This window comes from Leucopleurus acutus, assembly GCF_964270905.1.
Source record: "Leucopleurus acutus genome assembly, chromosome: 7".
NCBI lineage: Eukaryota > Metazoa > Chordata > Mammalia > Artiodactyla > Delphinidae > Leucopleurus > Leucopleurus acutus.
In genome coordinates, this window is record NC_139150.1 from 72,249,459 (window position 1) to 72,269,902 (window position 20,444).

Here is a 20,444-nt window from a genome sequence, read left to right on the forward strand (position 1 = left end):
AGTATCTAAGTATCTAACCAGGTACTCTTTCAGATTACCCATGCGCTGTGGTTCTATTACTACCATCCTCCACGTAAAGCCAGAGAAGCAAAGGGTCTGAAGATACAGAAGTCAAATTTATCCAATTTTGCCACAAAATAGTTCTAGTAAAAGGTTTACAGAAGAGTAAGATAATTCAAGACTGACCAGAGGTAAGAGATGAAAATCTGTGCAATGTTTCCTGTGGAAAATGCCTAATACAAAGGATGTATGATTGGTTTACTGTTTTCATCTACCATAACAAAAAATGTGACCTTTACGCCTAGTTCAAGCAACATTTTTTTAAATAATAAGAATAACTACTAAGCAATCAAACCAGAAACCTCATCATTTATGTCAAAACCTTCAAACCATTTATCACATTTATGTCGAAGAGACTGCAAAATTCACATATAAAAGGATGCTGTTTTGCTAAAAACATAAAATAAAATTCAGTACCAGGACAGACACATGTAATAAAAAGCCTTTGTTCTCTACTTTTCCCAACTTTTCAAAAACTGTTTCTTTAACAAATTTCACGTATAAATTTTACATGTGCTGCTCACACTGATTTTGGAAAAAGAAATGGAAAAGTCTCATCCATTCAAATATCAATATTCAAAAACAAAAAAGAAACCTTCCTGATAATCATGGTGAACGTCTAAGTAACATAATTAGTTACAATATAATTATGTATGGATTGATGACAACCAGGTTTTACTTAGTTTTTACTTGGTTTACTTGATTTTAATGAATAAATTCTCTCTGTGAACCTCAATCTGTATCTCAAGTAAATACGACTATGAGGCCAAGCCCAGGTGACAGCTCTAAGTCACCCTGGAGACAATAAGCCCTGCTGTCTTGATAAAAGAACAGCTAAAGGTACCGTCTCAGAAAAAGTCAGAATTCGCCTCAGAAATTAGCTAGGGGCTCCTTCCTCTGCCTTCTACCTCATTTTACCAAGGGAAACCTAAAGTTCAAGCCAAGGGTTGACGTGACCAACATCATACGACCAGTCAAAGTTCAGACTCCTTGTCCAACTCCTCAAACTGCCTTTAAGTATCCTTTCCTCATTTCAAATATTTAGCTTAATATTTTGGTTATAAGCCATTTAATACACACCATCACTCAAATTTAACAGTAACATGAAAAAGCTAGAGTCTGTCTACACTTCATTCGTTTTCAGTGTTTAAAAACAACTCCCGGGCTTCCCTGGTGGCGCGGTGGTTGAGAGTCCACCTGCCGATGCTGGGGACACGGGTTCGTGCCCCGGTCCGGGAAGATCCCACATGCCGTGGAGTGGCTGGGCCCGTGAGCCATGGCCGCTGAGCCTGCGCGTCCGGAGCCTGTGCTCCGCAACGGGAGAGGCCACAACAGTGAGAGGCCCGCGTACCGCAAAAAAAAAAAAAAAAAAAAAAAACAACTCCCGCAGGAAGCATTAACCCTTCTCTGCCAAGAACACTCTCCTTAATTAGGTTTTGCCTTATTCTAAAAATTTAGTCAAATCTTACAAAACACTAAGGAGATTTTCCACTACCCAATATTCAAAATATACCATCATTAAAGGCTAAATACTCATCTTTTCATTCTTATCTTTATAAGAGGAGCACTCATACACCACTTTTTCCAGAAGCTAAGATCTTACCAAACTCAAATTGTATCAGTACAAATATTTACGTACTGACAATGTCAATATTACCATTTACTTGGCCATACAAATGGAGGACTATAGAGACTTAAGAGAAAGGACATTTTAAGAGGTTTTTTTCCTCTCCTAAAACAATTCTCCTTGTATTTCATGGTTGAAATGCTAAATCATGTAAGCTCAAAGCTCTCAAAACTAAAGGTTAACATGATACTTGCTGCTCCAGACACACACACACCTTTAAAGCATTTTTCAAAGATGTTATTGTATAGTTCAGATTATAAAAAAGTCTAGTTATTATATTATTTGATGCTTTAAAAGGAAAACTTAAAACTCTCTAAAACTAAGTTTCATACTGTTGATGTAGCCAGAAACAGAGAGAAAATCTAGATGTGTAAAACTCGAGCACTGAATCATTTACAAGCAGTAAACTTATTTTCCCATACCTTAAAACACAATCCTTTACACGTGAGGAACCTTACATAAAACTGCATACCTGTTATCTTGTCCCTTACAAGCTTACAGGACTCTATCTCACCGATGCTCCCAAAAAGACTCTTTAGTTCCTCCTGTGTCATGTTCTGAGGAAGATAGTTGACTATTAAGTTGGTCTTGCTGTCCTCTGTGTTCCCGGAGTCCACTGGTGACGAGCAGTTGTTGTTTATGGTGGTCGGACCGTTGGCTGTGTTATTGCAAGTTGGCCCATTAGACAGTTGTGTTTCCATGGCAGCAATTACCTGCTAAAAACAGAAGATAAGAAATGTCAGAATTCATATTTCACAAACTATTAGAGATTCCATCGAAGAATTTAAACACTTGTCACTAAACACAAGTCGTTCAGCTGAAATTACAACAAAGCTTCAAAAAGTGCGACACCTATGCAATTCTTACTTCACATTAAGCTATTCGATTTAAGATCACAACTGTACTTTTCACATACATATTCCATACATGCACATAAGCACAATTTAAATCTTTAACATTCTCTAGAACCGCATTCTGGGTCTACTCACATACCCTTACTCACCTGCTATGTGTCCACAGACTTGCGGAAATTTAGTACCAAAGAGCATAGAATTAAACCCTGACTAAAAATACCAGAAAATAAAAGTGCTTAACATGCTGCCAAAAACAAGCCCCCAAAAATGGTCTACCTAACTTTGCAGAGATATTCAGTTAGCCTAAAAGTTCAAATATTCTAAAACTGACACATCCATTAACTTAAAATCAAGAAGCAAGAGTACTTTAAAAAAATATAAATTTGTCAACATGTACTGTTTTGGTTACATATTGAAAATATTTTTAATTGACAATATCTTATACCTCTATCGTTGGTAAGAAATAAGAAAATAGCAAATGTTATATGTTAGGGCGTCAAAAGGGTTTGTAGGATAACTTGGGGAATAATAAACTGAGTACTTAGTGTACCTTGTAGAATCTAACAAGCCATTCTTGTCAACCTTGGCAGCTAAAGATCACCAACAAGATAGCTGACCTACAGCGTCAAAATAAAATCCCCAAACAATTCAAAATGGTATTTTGCCTTGACTCTGACTTTAAAGGAAAAAGTTAAAAATCCCTATCCAGTCCACCAAACAACAATGTAAATATATCAACTTTTGCAAACAGACGAGCCCAAGGAATTTTCATTTGAGCATGTAAGCCTGTTGAAAATGCAAGTGATAAGGTATCTATAAACTCCAGATACAGAATAAATAGCAGAGTTGGGGGAAATGGCCTCAAACTGTTCAGGCTACTCTAAAAATCACTTAGTAAGCAAATTTGGATCTAGTTTCCTAAAAACCAATCCTATGCTCTTTGAGCAACAGAGCTACAAACCACAGCCCCAAATTCTCTAAAACCATCCTCCAATAGCTATCTACTTTGGACAGCCAAGCTTGTAGGGGAATCCAAAAAAAATCAAAGCATCACTGAAAGGATTATCCTTCATACTTCATCCATCTCTCAGCTCCACAAAGAAGTACTTCTCAAAATTGACAATTTTGAATAGATGGGATGCTAGTTTTAGGGAAGTTTTAACATATAAAAGGCAAAGAATATGAGGTAAAATAAAAAAGCAAAGTAGAGGCAAAGACTGTTACAAGAAAAGAGAAAAAAAGTCTTTTAAAAAGCATATTGCCTAAGAAAAATAAAAGGGCACAACCGTGGATAAGCAATAGGAAGAAATCTCTACTGCCAAGAGATATTTATAAAAGAAGCCAGCATAGGACAGATTGAGACTGGTCAGACTGGACAAGAATCAGTGTTATCAGGATAAAAAACAGGAGACAAAAATCCAGGCTATCTATGAAATACCAAACCACCTATAACCCTTCCATAATTTCATCTCCTTTTCAAAGAAATGGGTTGTTTACTCTGCAAACTCAAGCTACCTCTCTTGAGCAAGTATTTTCAGAGAATACTTTGGGGGCGGGGGGGAAAGGAAAATAAAGGAACCTCTGGAAATCTGTATTTTAAAAAAACCCGAAACAATTCAAGATATGCATTTTATTATAATTAACAAATTTATCTGACACTGAGAAAGGAGGTTTCAGATTTCCTAATAAACCATAACTGTTTCACTTTATAGAATATTAGCCATGGGTCACTCTTTCCACAGCAAAATGCTTGTGGGATTAACCTCTGCCCAGCAGTTAGGAAAACAATGAGCTACAAGATGAGTGGCCAAGGCCAATTAAAACAAATCACTATTCAAACCTTAGGGTATATGTGGAGACTATATGAGACCCAAATAAGAGATTCGGACTAAAGCTCACTGGGATGGCATTTGAAATATATAAGCGTTCATTGACAGAAATTAGCAGGATTTAGCAAGGACAACAAACACTCCTCACTTAATTGCACATTTATTTCCATGTTCAGGTGGCAAGAATGAGCTCCTAAGCCAACATTCAAGTGAACAGCTGCAGTAGGCTGTGTGCGCTGAAAATTACAGCATCTCTCAGCTATAGGACCATCTGCTCAGAATAAAATGATACTAATGTGCTATATTTTACAAATAATGCATATTCCATTGATAGGCTCAACACAACTGTTCACAGAATGCAAACTCTTTCAACAGTTACTGGGCAAATAATTTTCAGCCAGATTTACAATTTCGACATTTTTTTTAAGCATCAGGAATTATAAATAACTTCAAAATTTAGTAACCAAAAAAATACATAGTAAACAGAATGTAAAGAATTACGGTAACTTAGTATTCAGACCATACCAAAACTTTTTTTTTTTTAAAAAAAAGCTTGTCACTCTTTTGAGGCTGTACTAAATCCTAAATAAGATAATAAAAAGTTACATACAAAAGCAGGTTCTGATGCTACATGTACCACTAAAATTGCAATGTGCTTTACATCCTAATGATGGCCATACCACAATAGGTTAAATGTAAGAATAATTAGTACGCCAAATGAAAAGTTCAAGTGTTTGGTATGGCCTCAGCACTCCTGCAACATGCTAAAAAAAAGTAGCCTACAGAATTTAAGAAAAATCCCACAGACCCCGGTCCAAGGCTCTGCTGCCCACGAACCACTTCTAAGCAGAGAAGCCACATCACACAGTCTGACTGCCATGTTAGTTTGGAGTTGCCGTCTGCAATATGGACACAAAAAGTACCGTATGTTAGATGAGCAAGATAATGCAACAAATCAGTTTGTACAAAATTTACAGTGATTGTATTGATATTCCCAGCACGTCCATGCAGTGTGGCTTAATTGAATTTGAGGCAATTCCAATCTAATCTTTCCAAATTCATTTTAACATGTAGTTTTCTTGCACAAATTAAGCATTTTTAATTAAGAGCCTGATTTTAAAACAGTATTAACTAGTTACCTTGGCATCTATCCTAAAGAACTACCTTAAACCACATCTTAAAAAAATTTTTTTTAAATAATAAAATGAAGCAAAACGCTGCATGCTGTCCTATCTCTTAAGGATGTGGGAGAAGGGAGGAAATGTGAATGAAATTATATTTAGAGTGAGAAAAGGCAGTCATTAGTGAATGCTTTGCATAAAAGCACTCTTTCCCCAAAATATCAGAAGGGCATTAAGAGAAGCTATATTTGCCCACACTGTCACATTATACTATAAATAAATGATCCTTAATCCTGGGACTTAAAATTAAAAGTGAATCAAAACCCTGTGAGATTTTTCTGCCACTATAGTCAAAGGATCTCTAACAGTTTTGCTGAGAATTGTTCACATATACTAAGAGGCAGTAAACCAGCATCTTTCAATTGAAATAATTGGACCAATAAATAGGATCATTTGAAGCAATGTTTATATAGGATGTCAGCTTTGTCCCTGAACGAAATCAAGTGAACATTTTTTAATATGTAAATTGTAAACCCAGCACAATTTGAAATGAGTGTTGCTATGAGGCCTCCAATATAGTTAATGGGCCATTTACCACTTATTACAACTTGCCCAAATACTAAACAGAGCCACAATACTGGCACAAAAGCCAAGGTTTACATTTTAGCCATATATGCAGATGCTTTAAATGGTCAACATAATATTCAGAAAAACTCGGTCTATGAAAATAAATGAGTAACAAAGGAGGGCTGAAAATGTCTTTTATGTGCATATTTATGATTATAAAAATTTCATCCTTAGAGTTAAACCTGGCTGTACGTTATTTACTCTTGAGGCAAGTGCGATGAAATTTGTAACATGTGACAACAGATTCCATTTTCTGGCATCTATCTAAAGGGTTTAACATACACTTTACGGGATGCCATGAAAATGTTTTACTCTTCTTCCCTTCTCCCACTGTTACCAGGGAATTCAGTCTGATTCTATGTCCTTTATTTAAAAAAAAAAAAAAAAAAAGAACACACAGTTGAACTGAACCTGTGAAAAAATAAAGTGCTTTCATAGCCATCAAGTATTTTGACAAGAACCTAATTGTGGTTAGACTACATGGGTAGAACAGTTAGGAGGACCACACCTAACAGGTTAAACCAAGCTTAAATTTATGTCCTCCATACCCTCAGGAGTTAATACCTAAACATTCTTCACTACATAAAACCATAGATTCGAATTTAATCGCCTCATCCCTTCCATTCCACAGGAAGCGGACGCTAATGAGCTAATCTATTGACACCCCTCTTTCTGAAAGCCCCAGGGATGCGAACAATCACTTTATTGCACCAACTAGCTAGGAAGGGTGTGTATGGAAAATGATTCTACTGCACTTTTACATTTCAAGCACCCCAGACAGTTTCTCTGCTTGAGGCAGACACATACCTTTATGGGAAGTTATAAATAAGTTGCTCACATGGCCCTTACCTTTATGCTGGCCAACAATTCAGTTACTAAAAATGTAAAGCTACTTCCCCTTCGCTTAAGGACAGGCAATTCTGCTCTACTCAATCTACCACAGACAACCAGGCTGTGCACTATTTATAGATTCTACTGGCTCTGAAACTCTTTGGAAGGAAAATAAAAGGCCATATTCCAGCAACAAAGAACCATTAATTTTAAAGCTTAAAAAAAAAAGTCTCAATGTATGTTCGCCTCTTAATTTAGACATCAATTGTGTCAACTGAGACTAACTCTTGTTATTCTCCATGAAATAATTTATGAAAAGACACTTGAGCACGGATCAGTCTAGAATATTCTAAACTTTCCCTGGGTTCCGAGAGATAATGATGAGTTGTTAGTTTGGTGGGAGCATGGATTTTGAAGGGAGTGGAGGACAGGCGAGGAAGTGGCCTTTATGTTTCACTCATAGCTTACTTCCAAATTTCTATAAAGACTTTTTAAATGGAATTTTTTTTCCTTTTTTACTTAAATGGCCCTCTATGTACTTTCATATATTAAGTTTCTTACAATAATGGATTTTAGGAAACCAATGCTACTGCTTGACTGCTTATAGCTGGGACTAACAGTTTCCTGGTCACATGAAGAGAAAAAGAAAAGTCTCTATTTTCCAAACTTCCTAATAAAAAATTCTGAAAACTAAAGTAATCAGCTTCTTTCCTATTTTCAAACCTCCTTCAGACAGCCACCAAACAAGACAGATGGCTAATCAAAAACATACTAAATATAGTCTGAGAATTCTCATTAAGTACACTGTCTGCAAGGGGAAAAAAAGGTTTCCAAGACCTAGAATCCACCTGATTCAGGGATCAGATCTCTGGTTTAAAGTCACAGCAGGACTGCTGAAAGGGTCACTGCACATACCCTGGTGAGGCCTGCCTATCTGCACCAGCCTGTCTGTCCACTGTGACGTATACCATCCTGATCTGGGCCCTCATCTCTTACCTGGACCACCAAATTACAGCCTCCCAAAAGGTCTCTCCATCATCCTAATCCCCACTTTACACTCTTCCCAGGTAGATTTTCCTCAACTCTCAACAGCTCTCTGCTGCCTATCAAATAAAGTACAAACTACTTATATTATTAAGAGTATAAGCATCTGAGGTCCTCTACAACTGCTTTTACCAGCCCACTTATTCAAGCATCTGAAAATCTGAACTGCTCCTTGTCCTTCATGCAATCACAGTGCACTGAAAACCATACATTCTTCTGGCTTTGCTCATGCAGTTCCAGCTGCCTGGAAGGCCCTCAGTCACACCTATCCCACTTCCATTTCAGGGGTTTGTACAGACTAAGCATTCAAAAACAGATGTAAGGACAAGAGTAGTTCCTTTTTTAAAAAACTGGAGCTTGAAAGGGCAATCACCTTTCTAAATAACATGCAAACTTGGTAGCTTGTTCTTCTATCTCACTTCAAGTACTTCAAACCATCGATAATTAGGAAAGCATATTTTCATTTTTTGGCACACTCCATCAGCCACCCTCACCCACTGAAATCCAAATTCTTGTTCAATGGCACGAAAAAGGAAACTATCTTTTGACTGATCAGTTGTGGATTGTTACTTCAAGAGCCCATTATGACCATATGCCCACGACAAAAAAGTCGGAAGCCAAGACAAATCCAAAAACATGGTAACCCTCTGTCCAGCAGGGTTATGGAGCTGTGGCATCTGGAATCTGGGTCTAACTTCAAGAAAACAGCAGAAGTACAGGTAAATGTGAAAAAATTAAATTTTAACTCAAAGGTATTTAAAAACATCGTAATTAAGCTGTGGATCTCAAATGGTTTTAATTTGATAGAAACTAGAAAATGTAATAAGCAAACACAAAAGGTAACATCTCTAAAAAGAATCATAGCTAGGGGAAAGGGCAAGCGTCTCTCACACTCAAAAGGTCTGGCCTGGATAAAGTGACCTTGGTCTGGATACTTATTTACAGCTAGAGGGTTCTCAATGCCTTGAGCAACACAGAACCAGGGCAGAATCAGTATAGTGCAAAGCCTTCCCTCAGATGACATCAAACCTCTCTAAAGGCCAAGTCACAAGATGAAAGGAAGCAATTTGTCTTAAAGTTTAAGAGCAGAACCCACTAAGATAAAGACAGCAGCCTTGGCCAAAAGGCATCTTCCTTTGAGGAACTCAAGGCAAGTAGCTAAAGCTCTCGAAATACTCAGTGAAGTGAGTAATGAGAGCTCACAAATGAGAGCTGGGTAAGCAGCAGGTGGGGTCATCTGTCTAGCAGACACCATTCCTACAGAATGTTTTATCTTTCCCATTCAAATCACTAAAGTGGCATTTTCAGGATACAATTTGGCTTTACTGAATTAAAACAACAGAAGAGTCAACCAAGCACTCATGGGGCAGACATGTCAGCTCTAAGAATAAGCCATTAGTTTGTTTTCTTTAAGCCTCTTCACTTTGCTTTGTCATTCCTAAAGTAATAAACATTTGTGGCTTTAAACTTCAAGAGAGCTCCTCAATCCTGGAATCCCTGTCAACTCCCCATCCTACCCCCCCATACCATTTTAGCTTCCTCACCAGCTCCAAGGATTCCTCAGCCTTGTCAAGCTCAGATTTTTGGCCTTGGGGCTAACAAGGGTCCAAGAGCTGCCAGAGACACTGCACCAAACAGCTGCAGAAGTCACAGGGAGAATGTTCTCTGGCAGTGAATGTTAACATTTCTCTGTCTCTTAGCCCTTTATGGCTCCTACAGGCAAACTGCACAGTCTTTCTGACGCCAGTCTTTCTGAGGTTTTGTAGTTCTAGAGCTGGCAGAATTAAAAGCTTTGCAGTTAGAGAGTAAAGCAAGTGAGTTTAGGGGGTCGGTCCCAAGTCCCTTCCTTCATTCTAGGTCCGTATCTGGCTTCTATGCTGGGCAACAGGAAAACAAAGATCCAGTGAAGAAGACTGGCTTAATCTTCACACTCAGTTCACTCATCCATTCATCCACCAAACATCTGTTCACAACTCCCATGAACTAAGGACTGTCCTAGGTACTTGAGATACAGCAATGAAGAAATACCCTGGAGTGTACATCTGCAATAGGTGTACACATGTATAAAACAGTGCATTAGCTAGAAATAAGTGTGCTTTGGAATAAAAGAAAATGTAGAGCAGAGTAAGAGTGCTGAAAATGTGGAGATGGAGGATGGATACTTTCCAGTATTAAACAGCAGATCTCACTGAGAAGGTGAGCTTTCGGCCAAGATTTAAAGGACAGTTAAGCCAGCCCTTGTGGTAGGCAGAATAACGGCTCACCTTAGATGCCCACATCCTAAACTCTGAAATCTTTGAACATGTTACGTTACATGACAAGGGAATTAAGATACAGATGGAATTAAGCTTGCTCATCAGATGACCTTGAGATGGGAAGATTATCCTGGATTATCCAGGTGGGCTCAGTGTAATCAGAAGAGTCCACATGAATGGAAGAGGGAGGCTGGAGAGTCAGTGTCAGAGTGGTACAACCTGAAAAAGACTCAACCCACAGTCACCAGCTTTGAAGATGGAAGGGAGCCATCAACCAAAGAATGTGGGCAGCCTCCTGAAGCTGAAAAAGGCAAGGAAACAGATTCTCCCCTAGCATCTCCAGATGGAATGCAGCCCTGCCAATACCCTGATGACAGCCCAGGAGACCCACATCAGGGGACTCTGCCCTTCAGAACTGTAAGATAATAAATCTGTGTTTTTTTAAGCACCAAGTGTTCATGGTTATTTGTTACAGATTTAAAAGTAAATAAATACATCCCCATAGGGATATCTAGAAGAGAAGCACTCCAGGCAGAGACCAGCTAGGGTGAAGCTAGGAGGAGGCCAGAGGGAGATGAGTCTAAGAGGTATAAGGCCAGACCACATAGGATCTTGGAGGTGCAGGGGAGGAAAAAGTTTTCTTCAACACCCTTAGGGTTCTGGCTGGGTCTGCAAATTAAACTGACAAAGACAAACTAACAGGAGAAAAGCATACAAATTTTATCGAATTTGTGCATGTATATGGGAATCTTCACAAGAGAATGAAGATCCAAAGAAGCGATCTGAGCAGAAAGTTTATATACCTTTTAGATAAATAAACAATAAAGTTGTGAAGAATTGACAAGACAAAGGGGTTTGGGCTGGGGGTCGTAAGTGATAAGGATTAAACTAAAAAGATATGGGTTAGTTTAATAAGGTTTGCTCATATACAGATTTCCAGGTCCCAAATCCCTGTATGGGTGATAGGAATGTTTTCCTTCCTCCTGGTACAGGGAGGGTACCTTCCACACGGGAATTTTATTACCTGTTTCAGGGAAGAAGAGAGAGAGAGACGGTCAGAATAACCTTTCTGCTTCTGCAGTTTTCTCAAACTTCTTCAGCTTAAGATAGTCAATACGCCAAGGTACCGTACTTTGGGGTAGTGTGTCCTAAACCCCATCAGAGGTCACCATAAAAAGAAAGGAAACCACAGAAAGGTTTTGAGCAAAAACAGTAGCACGTGGCTATTGTGAAAATAAACTGGATATGGATTGTGTGGAAGAACTAAGCAACTGTGGAAACAAGATCAATCAAGAAATAATTGCAGTAACCAAGATGTAGAATGACAGTGACCCCGATCAGGGTGAGAAGTGGACTTAGGCAGGAGGAAACATATTACTTACTATAGTACTTACTATAATTACATCAGTAAACTATTTAAATTCATTATCAAGAAACTGGTTTAGATTCTAACTGTTCACATTCAAACAAACCAATTCATTTATTACTTTCTGGGCACTAGGAATACATGACGATTAAGAAAGGGATTAAACTTCTATAGAAAGTTGTGTCTTATTTTGGGGGTGGGGGGATCTCCTTAAGAAAACCCAACATATGAAAATCTGAGTTTATAATATTAAATCAAGAGTTATCCACTTTATCTATGGATTCTTTAAAGAATTAAGCAAGTGATTCATTTAATAGAAAATGCAAAATTTTTAAAAACTCAGAATAACTTAAAAGATGAAACTACTTACTAAGAGTATAGCATGTCAGAAATTGGCTTTGTAACCTACGACAGCCCCTTAAAGCTGTCAGAATTCAAAATAAAAAGAAATCTCAAAGTTCACCCCAATAGGTGAAAGACAAAGTAGATGAAGATAACGAGAATAAGTTACATTTTTGTGAAATGTAATTAAACTTTAAAATCCATATTCTTCAACAGGGTCATTTATACACCTCCACCATAGTCAAGGTTAAGCCAGGGGTTAACTCAATCTTGGTTATAGGCTAGAATACACTACCATCTAGTGATGAATCATTCCAACCTCAGTGGGCATTATTAATTTCCATGCCATTATTCGGCTGTAGAACCTAAAATAGGTTATGAGCATAATAAGAATAAAATCAACTACTCCCACAGTTTTGTAGCAGAGTTCTTGTTTGGTATAGGCAGATAAATTTGAATTGCTAAATTAAGACAGTTAAAATAGTAATCAACATAGAAATTGGATTAACTTCACATTCTTCTACAAAAGTCACAGCTAACAGGAACCCCCTCAGGGTAGTACAAATTGTGAAAGGCTGATTGGAAATCCTCAAATTAATCCCACTAGTTGAGTGTTTTCATTAGGTAGGTTAAAAACATAGCTCCTCTGTAGGATACAGACAGTAGAATACTGTCATATTTGAGCTCCAAAACAGCAAGTATGCCTAGTCTTAAAGGGAGTATAAAAGACAAGGAAGGTTTATGGTCACGAATATTGTTTTTTTTTTAACTCAGAAGTGTTATAAAGGGCCACAATACTCCATCTGGCCACTAAGGTTATTTTACTCTTAACTGTCATCACACAGAAAACTAAAAACTGTAGTTAGTGTTTAACCCCAAGTAGCTTATACCAAAATAAAGTGAACAAAATAAAATGTCAACAGAAGAAGGCATATTTCCTTAATAATGCTGAGGGGCTGGCTACAAATATTTCTACTGAACTTCAAAGAAACTGAAATTAAGAGACGCTACCCTAGCACATATAAAATCTTGTAGTTCATTAATGCATTGTGGAGCATAGAACAAGGGGCTCTCCCCCATCCACGGTAGGACTGTGAGAGTGTAAACCTTGATCAACACAGAGGGCCAGCTCCTTTCCTCTCTGAAATGTAGAACATTTCACTGGTATTCACCTATGAAATGTATTTTTCTTTTCAGTTGATGTTTAAAGTCCTGAGACTCCCAAGAGATAACTGCGTTTGATTTAGAAACATGACTACGAATTATTTAGTACAGAAAGTTGGAGCATCTTAAAAAACATGATTCACACTAAGAAAGATACTTTATTTCCTTTGGTCCATCTCTTCCCCTCCTCCCCCAAAGATGGCTTTCTTTAAAAGCTACATGGCAGCTAGAAAAAACAAGCTACATACATCTGTGACTTCTTATGGTAATTAAGCTTATGGTTATTAACTACATTTCAAGAGGGGGCAAGGATTGGCAATCAAAGTGTTATTTTAACTTCTAGTGATTCCAATTGGGGGAGGGGGCCTAAAGGAGAGAATCACAAGGAAATTTCTGGTTAATCTGCTGCCTAGAAATGTGTGTAAGAGTTAATGTTTATATATACACTACTAGGTACAAAATAGATAACTAATGAGAACCTACCGCATAGCACAGGGAATTCTACTCAATGATCTAAATGACCTAATGATTTAGTGACCTACGTGGGAAGGAAATCTAAAAAGTGTATATATGTATACCTATAGCTGATTCACTTTACTGTATAGCAGAAACTAACACAACATTGTAAAGCAACTATACTCCAATAAAAATTAATTTAAAAAAAAGAAAGGGCTTCCCTGGTGGCACAGTGGTTGAGAGTCCACCTGCCGATGCAGGGGACGTGGGTTCGTGCCCCGGTCCAGGAAGATCCCACATGCCGTGGAGCGGCTAGGCCCGTGAGCCATGGCCGCTGAGCCTGCGCGTCCGGAGCCTGTGCTCCGCAACGGGAGAGGCCACAACAGTGAGAGGCCCGCGTACCGCAAAAAAAAAAAAGAAAAAAGAAAAAGAAAAAGAGAAAGATTCTCAGCACATGGATTCACCCCTTTCCAGGGATCAGCATTCTAAAGTGTTGGGAAGTGTGCATTTTAAGACACAGAAAACAAGACTCTTTAAGTTCTTTTCACATGGCCATGGTGCATACTTGTGTTAGCTTCACAAAATAAATGAATCTATCTCAAGTGATACTTTTCATTACAAAAAAAAAAAAAAGAAAAACTAAGAAAAAAATAAGAGTTAATGTTAAAAAAAAAGAAAAAATTAATGCGATACACTACAGATGAGGGTAAGGTCTTTCTTAGCCTCAGACCTTGCCTGCTTATATCCATAGTGGGCATACACACCCAATCCCAGACCTTGGATACCTCTCTAACAGGAAAAAAGGAGTTAAGGTGCTTGGGTTCCCTGTCAATGACTGTCACTTCAACTTCTGTCAGACTTCCCACTTTGCAAATTACCTTCTTATCACTAAGGTAAAGCATATTTTAAATAAACAGTTAAGGATCTCTAAAAGTGCATTGAGGCAAGTTCCCCCATTGTATAAATGAACAATGAAGCAAGGGTGTGAGCATATATATGTATACAGAACCTATTTGTGTACGTACATGTATAGTTCCAAAAGCTGAAGAGAAGCAATCTCCATCTCCCATAGGTTGAAGTTGGGAAAGGGGGCACGTGTAACCACAGGCTATATTTTAACAAAGAAAAAACCCCACACATCTAGCCTTTGAATTATTTCCACTCTGGTAAGAGGGAGAGGAGGTAAAGGGGCCTGTTCTCTATAAAAGCTTCAATCATATGCATATAATTTAGACAGATATGTCAAAGCACTTTACAAATTCTGAAGTGCTATTATCATTATTGCTGGGCAAAGGAAGATGCACCTTAAAGTGTTGGCATAGAGAACTTGCTCATCTGTCTTTTAGGTTAAGGCATAGTTGTTTTGTTTTGTTTCCATGTCTCAATGGGCAACAGGGTGCAGAGCTGTGTTGGGAGCTTCTTAACTTGAAAAGGAAACACCGGACAGAAAGTGAAGTATGCAGACTGCCCAATCATGACTGTCAACTCCTGTGTAGGGCCCCTGAAGCACATGCTATGTTAAACTACATTTAGCACATGGTCACAAATGGTGACTAAGGAGGATTAGAATTTTTACTTAAAATGCTGCAATTTTCGACCCCTGACCTCCAAATACTATATTTAAGTACAAAGGATGCCAATAGCCTAAATGTTCCACATCGGAATTACAGCCTCGTCTATTTTAATTTACCTTACTTTAAAGAGTAAAACCCCGCACCCAACGCACAGAAGAGTACACATGCCTTCCATCCTCCCCAATTCAATCTTCTCATCATCAGCTGCTCAGCCTCTTGGAATTTTAGTATTTAAGATTAGAAACTGCTACCTCACTGCTCCTTTTGCTAAGAACTCCAAGGATGACATAAGCATCTTCTATTTAAATTCAGATTTATTATTTACAATACAAGGCAGAAAAAGAACGCAGAAGTCTCATCCATGATTGTACGCTAGATCGATAATCTGCACACTAAGATGTTCTACATAGTGTCACAGTTTCTGCAATTCACAAATCAGGGCAATGATCCATGTACATCCACACACAACTGTATGGCCTCCTACCATCTTTCTCCTATCATGATTTTCAAAATGACCTGAATTTAAACATTTTCTAAGACTGCACTAATATTGGTTTTAAGATCATGTTTAATTAAAATAAAAATAGAAAAGGCATCCTCCTGAACTCTCCGAAGGATCTGGGTATCTTTTGCTACAGGAAAGATGATCTGACTGCCTCTTGTAGTAGAATTTAATGAATCCTATGACTGAAAGAGAGTAGGGAAAAGTGAGGAAGGAAAAGTAGCATTCCTTGATTCCTTATTCTGGGCAAGGCCTGAAGCTTCATATTTTACAGACAAAATCCCATTTAATCACCTTGTGCACTATGAGCTATATACATCAGTTTCCATTTACAAATGAGGATTTCAAAACTATACAGCTATTAAGTAGAGAAACTGGGATTTGTAACCAGCGCTGAGACTCCATCTGAAGCCTCCTACCTGATCTCTGCTTCCAGGTTTGTCCCTTCTCCAATCCATCCTCCATTCCACTGCTACAGTGATCTACCTAAGAACAGTCAGCATCCCAGGACCATTTCTCTTCTTCAGGCCTTCACTGACCCCACATTGCATACAGAGTAACATCTCAGCCTGCAGTGAGGCATCATCAGACTTGACCTGGTTCCCACCTCCCCCTCCACGGGCATGCCCACCGCTCCATGCCCACCCCTCCACGTTGCACACATGAGGCTCGAACAATCTCCCAGCGGTTCCTCCCACACACAGGCTGCTTCCCACTGTTACTCACGGTCTTTTCTCCACCCGCAAGAGCCTCACTACCTTTCTTCTCCTGGTAATGGAAACATCCTCAGCACATGAAAAGGAGGCACAACGCCTCCAGGAAGGCTTCTGTGAACCACTCAGTTGAGCCAGACACTCCTCCTGTGTGCTCCTATTAGCCTACACTCACCTTTGTCTCTTCAGCAATAAATGTGCACAGAGATCCATAAAAGAAAGAGCATCAATGCTGTGAAGTGCAATTCAAGGTGACAAGTAAAAAAAAAAAAAAAAATCCCATTTATTTATGGAATTTTTCACGTGGTTTTATATTCCCTGCCATGCAGGAAACCTTCTATTGCAACTCTACATACCTGGAGGAGCCAAAGTCACCGCAGGTTGATAATGAAGGGGAAGGAAGGCAGACATATAGTATGCTGTCATTCCCCACCACTAACATATGCACACATCCCTTTCCAGACACACCTTTCCAGATACACCTACTAATTCTTATATTTTGAGCTCAAGCGTTAAGCTGAATCAGCTTTAAAAAAAAAAAAAAAATCCTAGCTACAAGCCTTTGTTTAAAACAACACAAGCCTCAGGAAGGAAGAGAGGAGAATATAGGAGTGGTCCATTGTCATCACATCACAGTTTAAAAAAGCAAACTTCACCACCAATGTTAAAACCAAGACCACTTGGGGAGTTAACACCTCTCTTCCAGCACAGCCAAGGTCTCAGGAAGCTGGGAGTACAGAAGAAACCACCCAGGAGAGAGAAGCAATATCTCTGATTCACTGGATATGACAGGCATACTGTGCAAGATGCTAAGAAAACAAGGGTATACAAAACAGACTCATATTCCACCTCTCAGGGAGCTTCTCTGGAACACACCTGCACCCAGAGAAGTCAAAGGCTCCCAAAGAAGTCTTTAAGAACACAAAGCCAGGAATAATAATCCCTCTGGACAACCTATGCTAAATATTGAGCTGTCGAAGAAAAAGATAAAAGGGCAAAGTCACTGCTGCCATGGAAACTACCACTGCTAACTTAAACATCTGAGCCTGAACATATATTTGAGCAGAAATGAAGCATCTTGCTTCCCAATGTTTAAAATGCTAGAGGGTAACAGGAGATTGTACACAGCTTTCCCATTTCAACATTAAACTGGATTTCTGCATTATGAAAATTTGAAATTACAATCACAAGCTGAAAAGTTTTCCTGATTTAGGACTGCTAGGAGTTTCTTGGTACCCACTTCCTGCTATACTTTTATCCCATATAAAGAGCAAGTTTCTTTAAAAGAATTCTCTCAGTACAGTAGATTTAACACATAAATTGCTTAGCAGGAAATGCACTGTATTTTACCACTGACAAGACTTTCAGAAAGTACCTACTATGTTAACAAGTAACATCCTAGTCCAGAGCAGTTATGACTGCAATCTCTTTCAGATCAACCTAAAAGGAAAGAAATTTTTACCATCATCTACTACTTTAATCTCAGATAGATTTAAAAAAAAACAAAAAAAAAGAGAGATCCTCAAGCCATCCTTGAGCCTATGGTCCCAAACCCAAATTTTTCACTCTTTCTGTAAAGAGAGTGGAAATTTACTCGAGTACGCTCTAAGACATATTTTAAAGAGTTTCTTGACTTGATTTTGATGGCCAATCTCTGCTTGAGAATCATCAATATAAGGGAAGTAGAATGGTTTAAAAATGTGATTTTCTATACCCTTAGCCCTGCTCAAGCATGCTTTTTTTTTTTTTTTTTTTGGGGGGTACGCGGGCCCCTCTCACTGTTGTGGCCTCTCCCGTTGCGGAGCACATGCTCCGTTCGCGCAGGCTCAGCGGCCATGGCTCACAGGCCCAGCCGCTCCGCAGCATGTGGGATCCTCCCAGACCGGGGCACGAACCCGTGTCCCCTGCATCGGCATGCAGACTCTCAACTACTGCGCCACCAGGGAAGCCCCCTCAAGCATGCTTTTTACAGCCATCTTGTCTCAGGCTAAAACCCAAGATTCACAACAAAGGTCAGGGGACTGCAGCCCTTGGAAGTAAGTTGAGGAATCAGGATACTATTCTTCGGTCTGTATTTCAAGAAGAGCAAGAACAGAGGAAGGGAATCACTGAGGTAGAAGCAGGAGTAGTAAATTAAGACTGGACAAAACTTTCACTGCATTGGAACAGTCATTAGAGTGAATTTCACTGCCATCAGATCAAGAAAGAACAATCACTATGCATCACTGGCCAAGACAAAGCAGTATTTCACCAAAGTAACTTCTTGTTCTAATTGAAAATGACCCATATCTTGACTTGCTGAGACTAAAAACGATTGGTTTCCTACATTTAAGAACGGACCAAAATGCAAACAAATGAATCCTCTTATTTATCTGTCAAGGTTGGCTACACATTAACTAAGACCTACTCAACATGGCCAACAGAAATGACAACAGCCAGGTGGCCACTTCTGACATTCTTCGTGGTATACAGTTCATTATATACCAATGGCACGGTGAATAATACCCAACAGTGGCTCTGACCAGCAGGAAGAAAATCTGGGGTAGGAAGTCAGAAGTCTTTCTAATTAAGGTATAATGCATTCAAGTACATGGCTAAGTCAGATGATCAGAGTAAATAACAACAAGAATAAAGGCAACAATGGACTTCGCTTAATTCATGCACAAAGTCATTAAGAGGTTACAGGATCACATCTAAAAGAAGAAGTAAGGAAAGGTGCCAAAAATATAGTCATTAGTAACCACATATGATCATGCATATGCCTCTTGGAGGAAAGCCAAGAGATAGATGGAAACAAGCAGTCAGGCAATGAACGCTCAAGATCTTCAGGCCAGAGTCACAACTGGATGCCAGAGGGGGGATTTATTCTGCAAATATGTGTTATTTGGTCTATTCAATGTCCTTTTTTTTTTTAACTAGTAGTGTTCAACATATAAAACTTTACCAATTTAGCGATTTCACATTTATTAAAAAAAATTCCCAGCTTCTCTTTAAAAAAATAAACAAACAGATTGGCAACAGAGGCCATATTCCCACAGAGCTATGAGCCAGCAGGCTGCCCTTCAAATGGAGCATGTTCTCTGCTGTTCTCCCAGTACCAGCTTTTCTCTTCAGCCTGACTGTCCTAGTCCCTGCAAGGGCTGGATCTCAAGTAAAACATCACAGCCTAAAGGTCAAACATGCTGAAGGGTGCACAGCTTTTCTACTATGGTGATGGAAAGTTTCAGAAGACTACAATATTGGCAAGTGGGTGGGGGAATAGAAAAGACAAGAATGCCTAGTGTAAAATGCGTGAAAATGTCACTGTAGGTACAGTACAGAGATACACTAAGGATGGCCTGGAGTGGAATGAATTAATCTTAACTACTTTTGACATATCAAGTTCATCTAAACTCAAGTTCTTTAATTTTAGAGCTAATTATCTATGAAATATTCCAAGGACTAAGCATAATAAAGAAGCAAAAAAAGGCATCGGGACTTCCCTGGCGGTCCAGTGGTTAGGACTCCATACTTCCAATGCAAGGGGTGTGGGTTCGACCCCCGGTCAGACAACTAAGATCCCGCATACCATAGGGCGTGGCCAAAAACAAACAAACAAAAAGTATCAATTCCGTGTTACTATACATCCTAATAAGTCTTCCACATACATTCAAAGCACTCTTAAAAGGAGATCGATTTTGGAATGTTATACTACTCTGGATTAGGACTAACTAAAAGCTATCTTGTCCATACAGAATTAAGTATATCCTGTCCCTTCCAGAGACCGAGGAGAAAGTTAATTCAGACCTAATTAAATATTTTGAGACCATAAAGAAGGGAAGGGACACATTAAGTGCTTTATCCCCAGGATTTGGGGCAGGCGGCAAGTGATCCATATACAAAAAGATAAAAATTACCTTGCATTATACCAGAAGCCCTTGAATTAATATAAACAAATTTCAAGGTCATCATCTCTAAACACTGTCTCATGACATACCACGAATTATATTTGGAGATAGAATAGAGGGTAAGCAGGGACAGAACAGAAGCGTAAAGAGGTCTTACTTTGCACTTTCCCTGCTGCCTTCAGTGTACCCAAA

At 38.9% G+C, this 20,444-nt stretch overlaps 1 protein-coding gene across 7 annotated transcripts in view; it reads right to left on the reverse strand.

Annotated features, from left to right (window-relative positions):
• The window catches only part of ELAVL2 (ELAV like RNA binding protein 2), a gene marked incomplete at both ends in the record, with an annotated part of 129,145 nt that overhangs the window by 66,739 nt on the left and 41,962 nt on the right, over positions 1-20,444 (reverse strand). For 3 of the 7 annotated variants that reach the window (XM_082843397.1, XM_082843396.1, XM_082843393.1), the window contains 2 exons: positions 2,160-2,403; positions 5,179-5,250. In XM_082843397.1, the coding sequence (XP_082699523.1) occupies positions 2,160-2,403; positions 5,179-5,250 (316 nt within the window). Of the gene's footprint in view, positions 1-2,159; positions 2,404-5,153; positions 5,270-20,444 lie in introns of those variants that run through there. The other 4 variants (XM_082843395.1, XM_082843394.1, XM_082843391.1 and 1 more) reach the window with 3 other exon arrangements.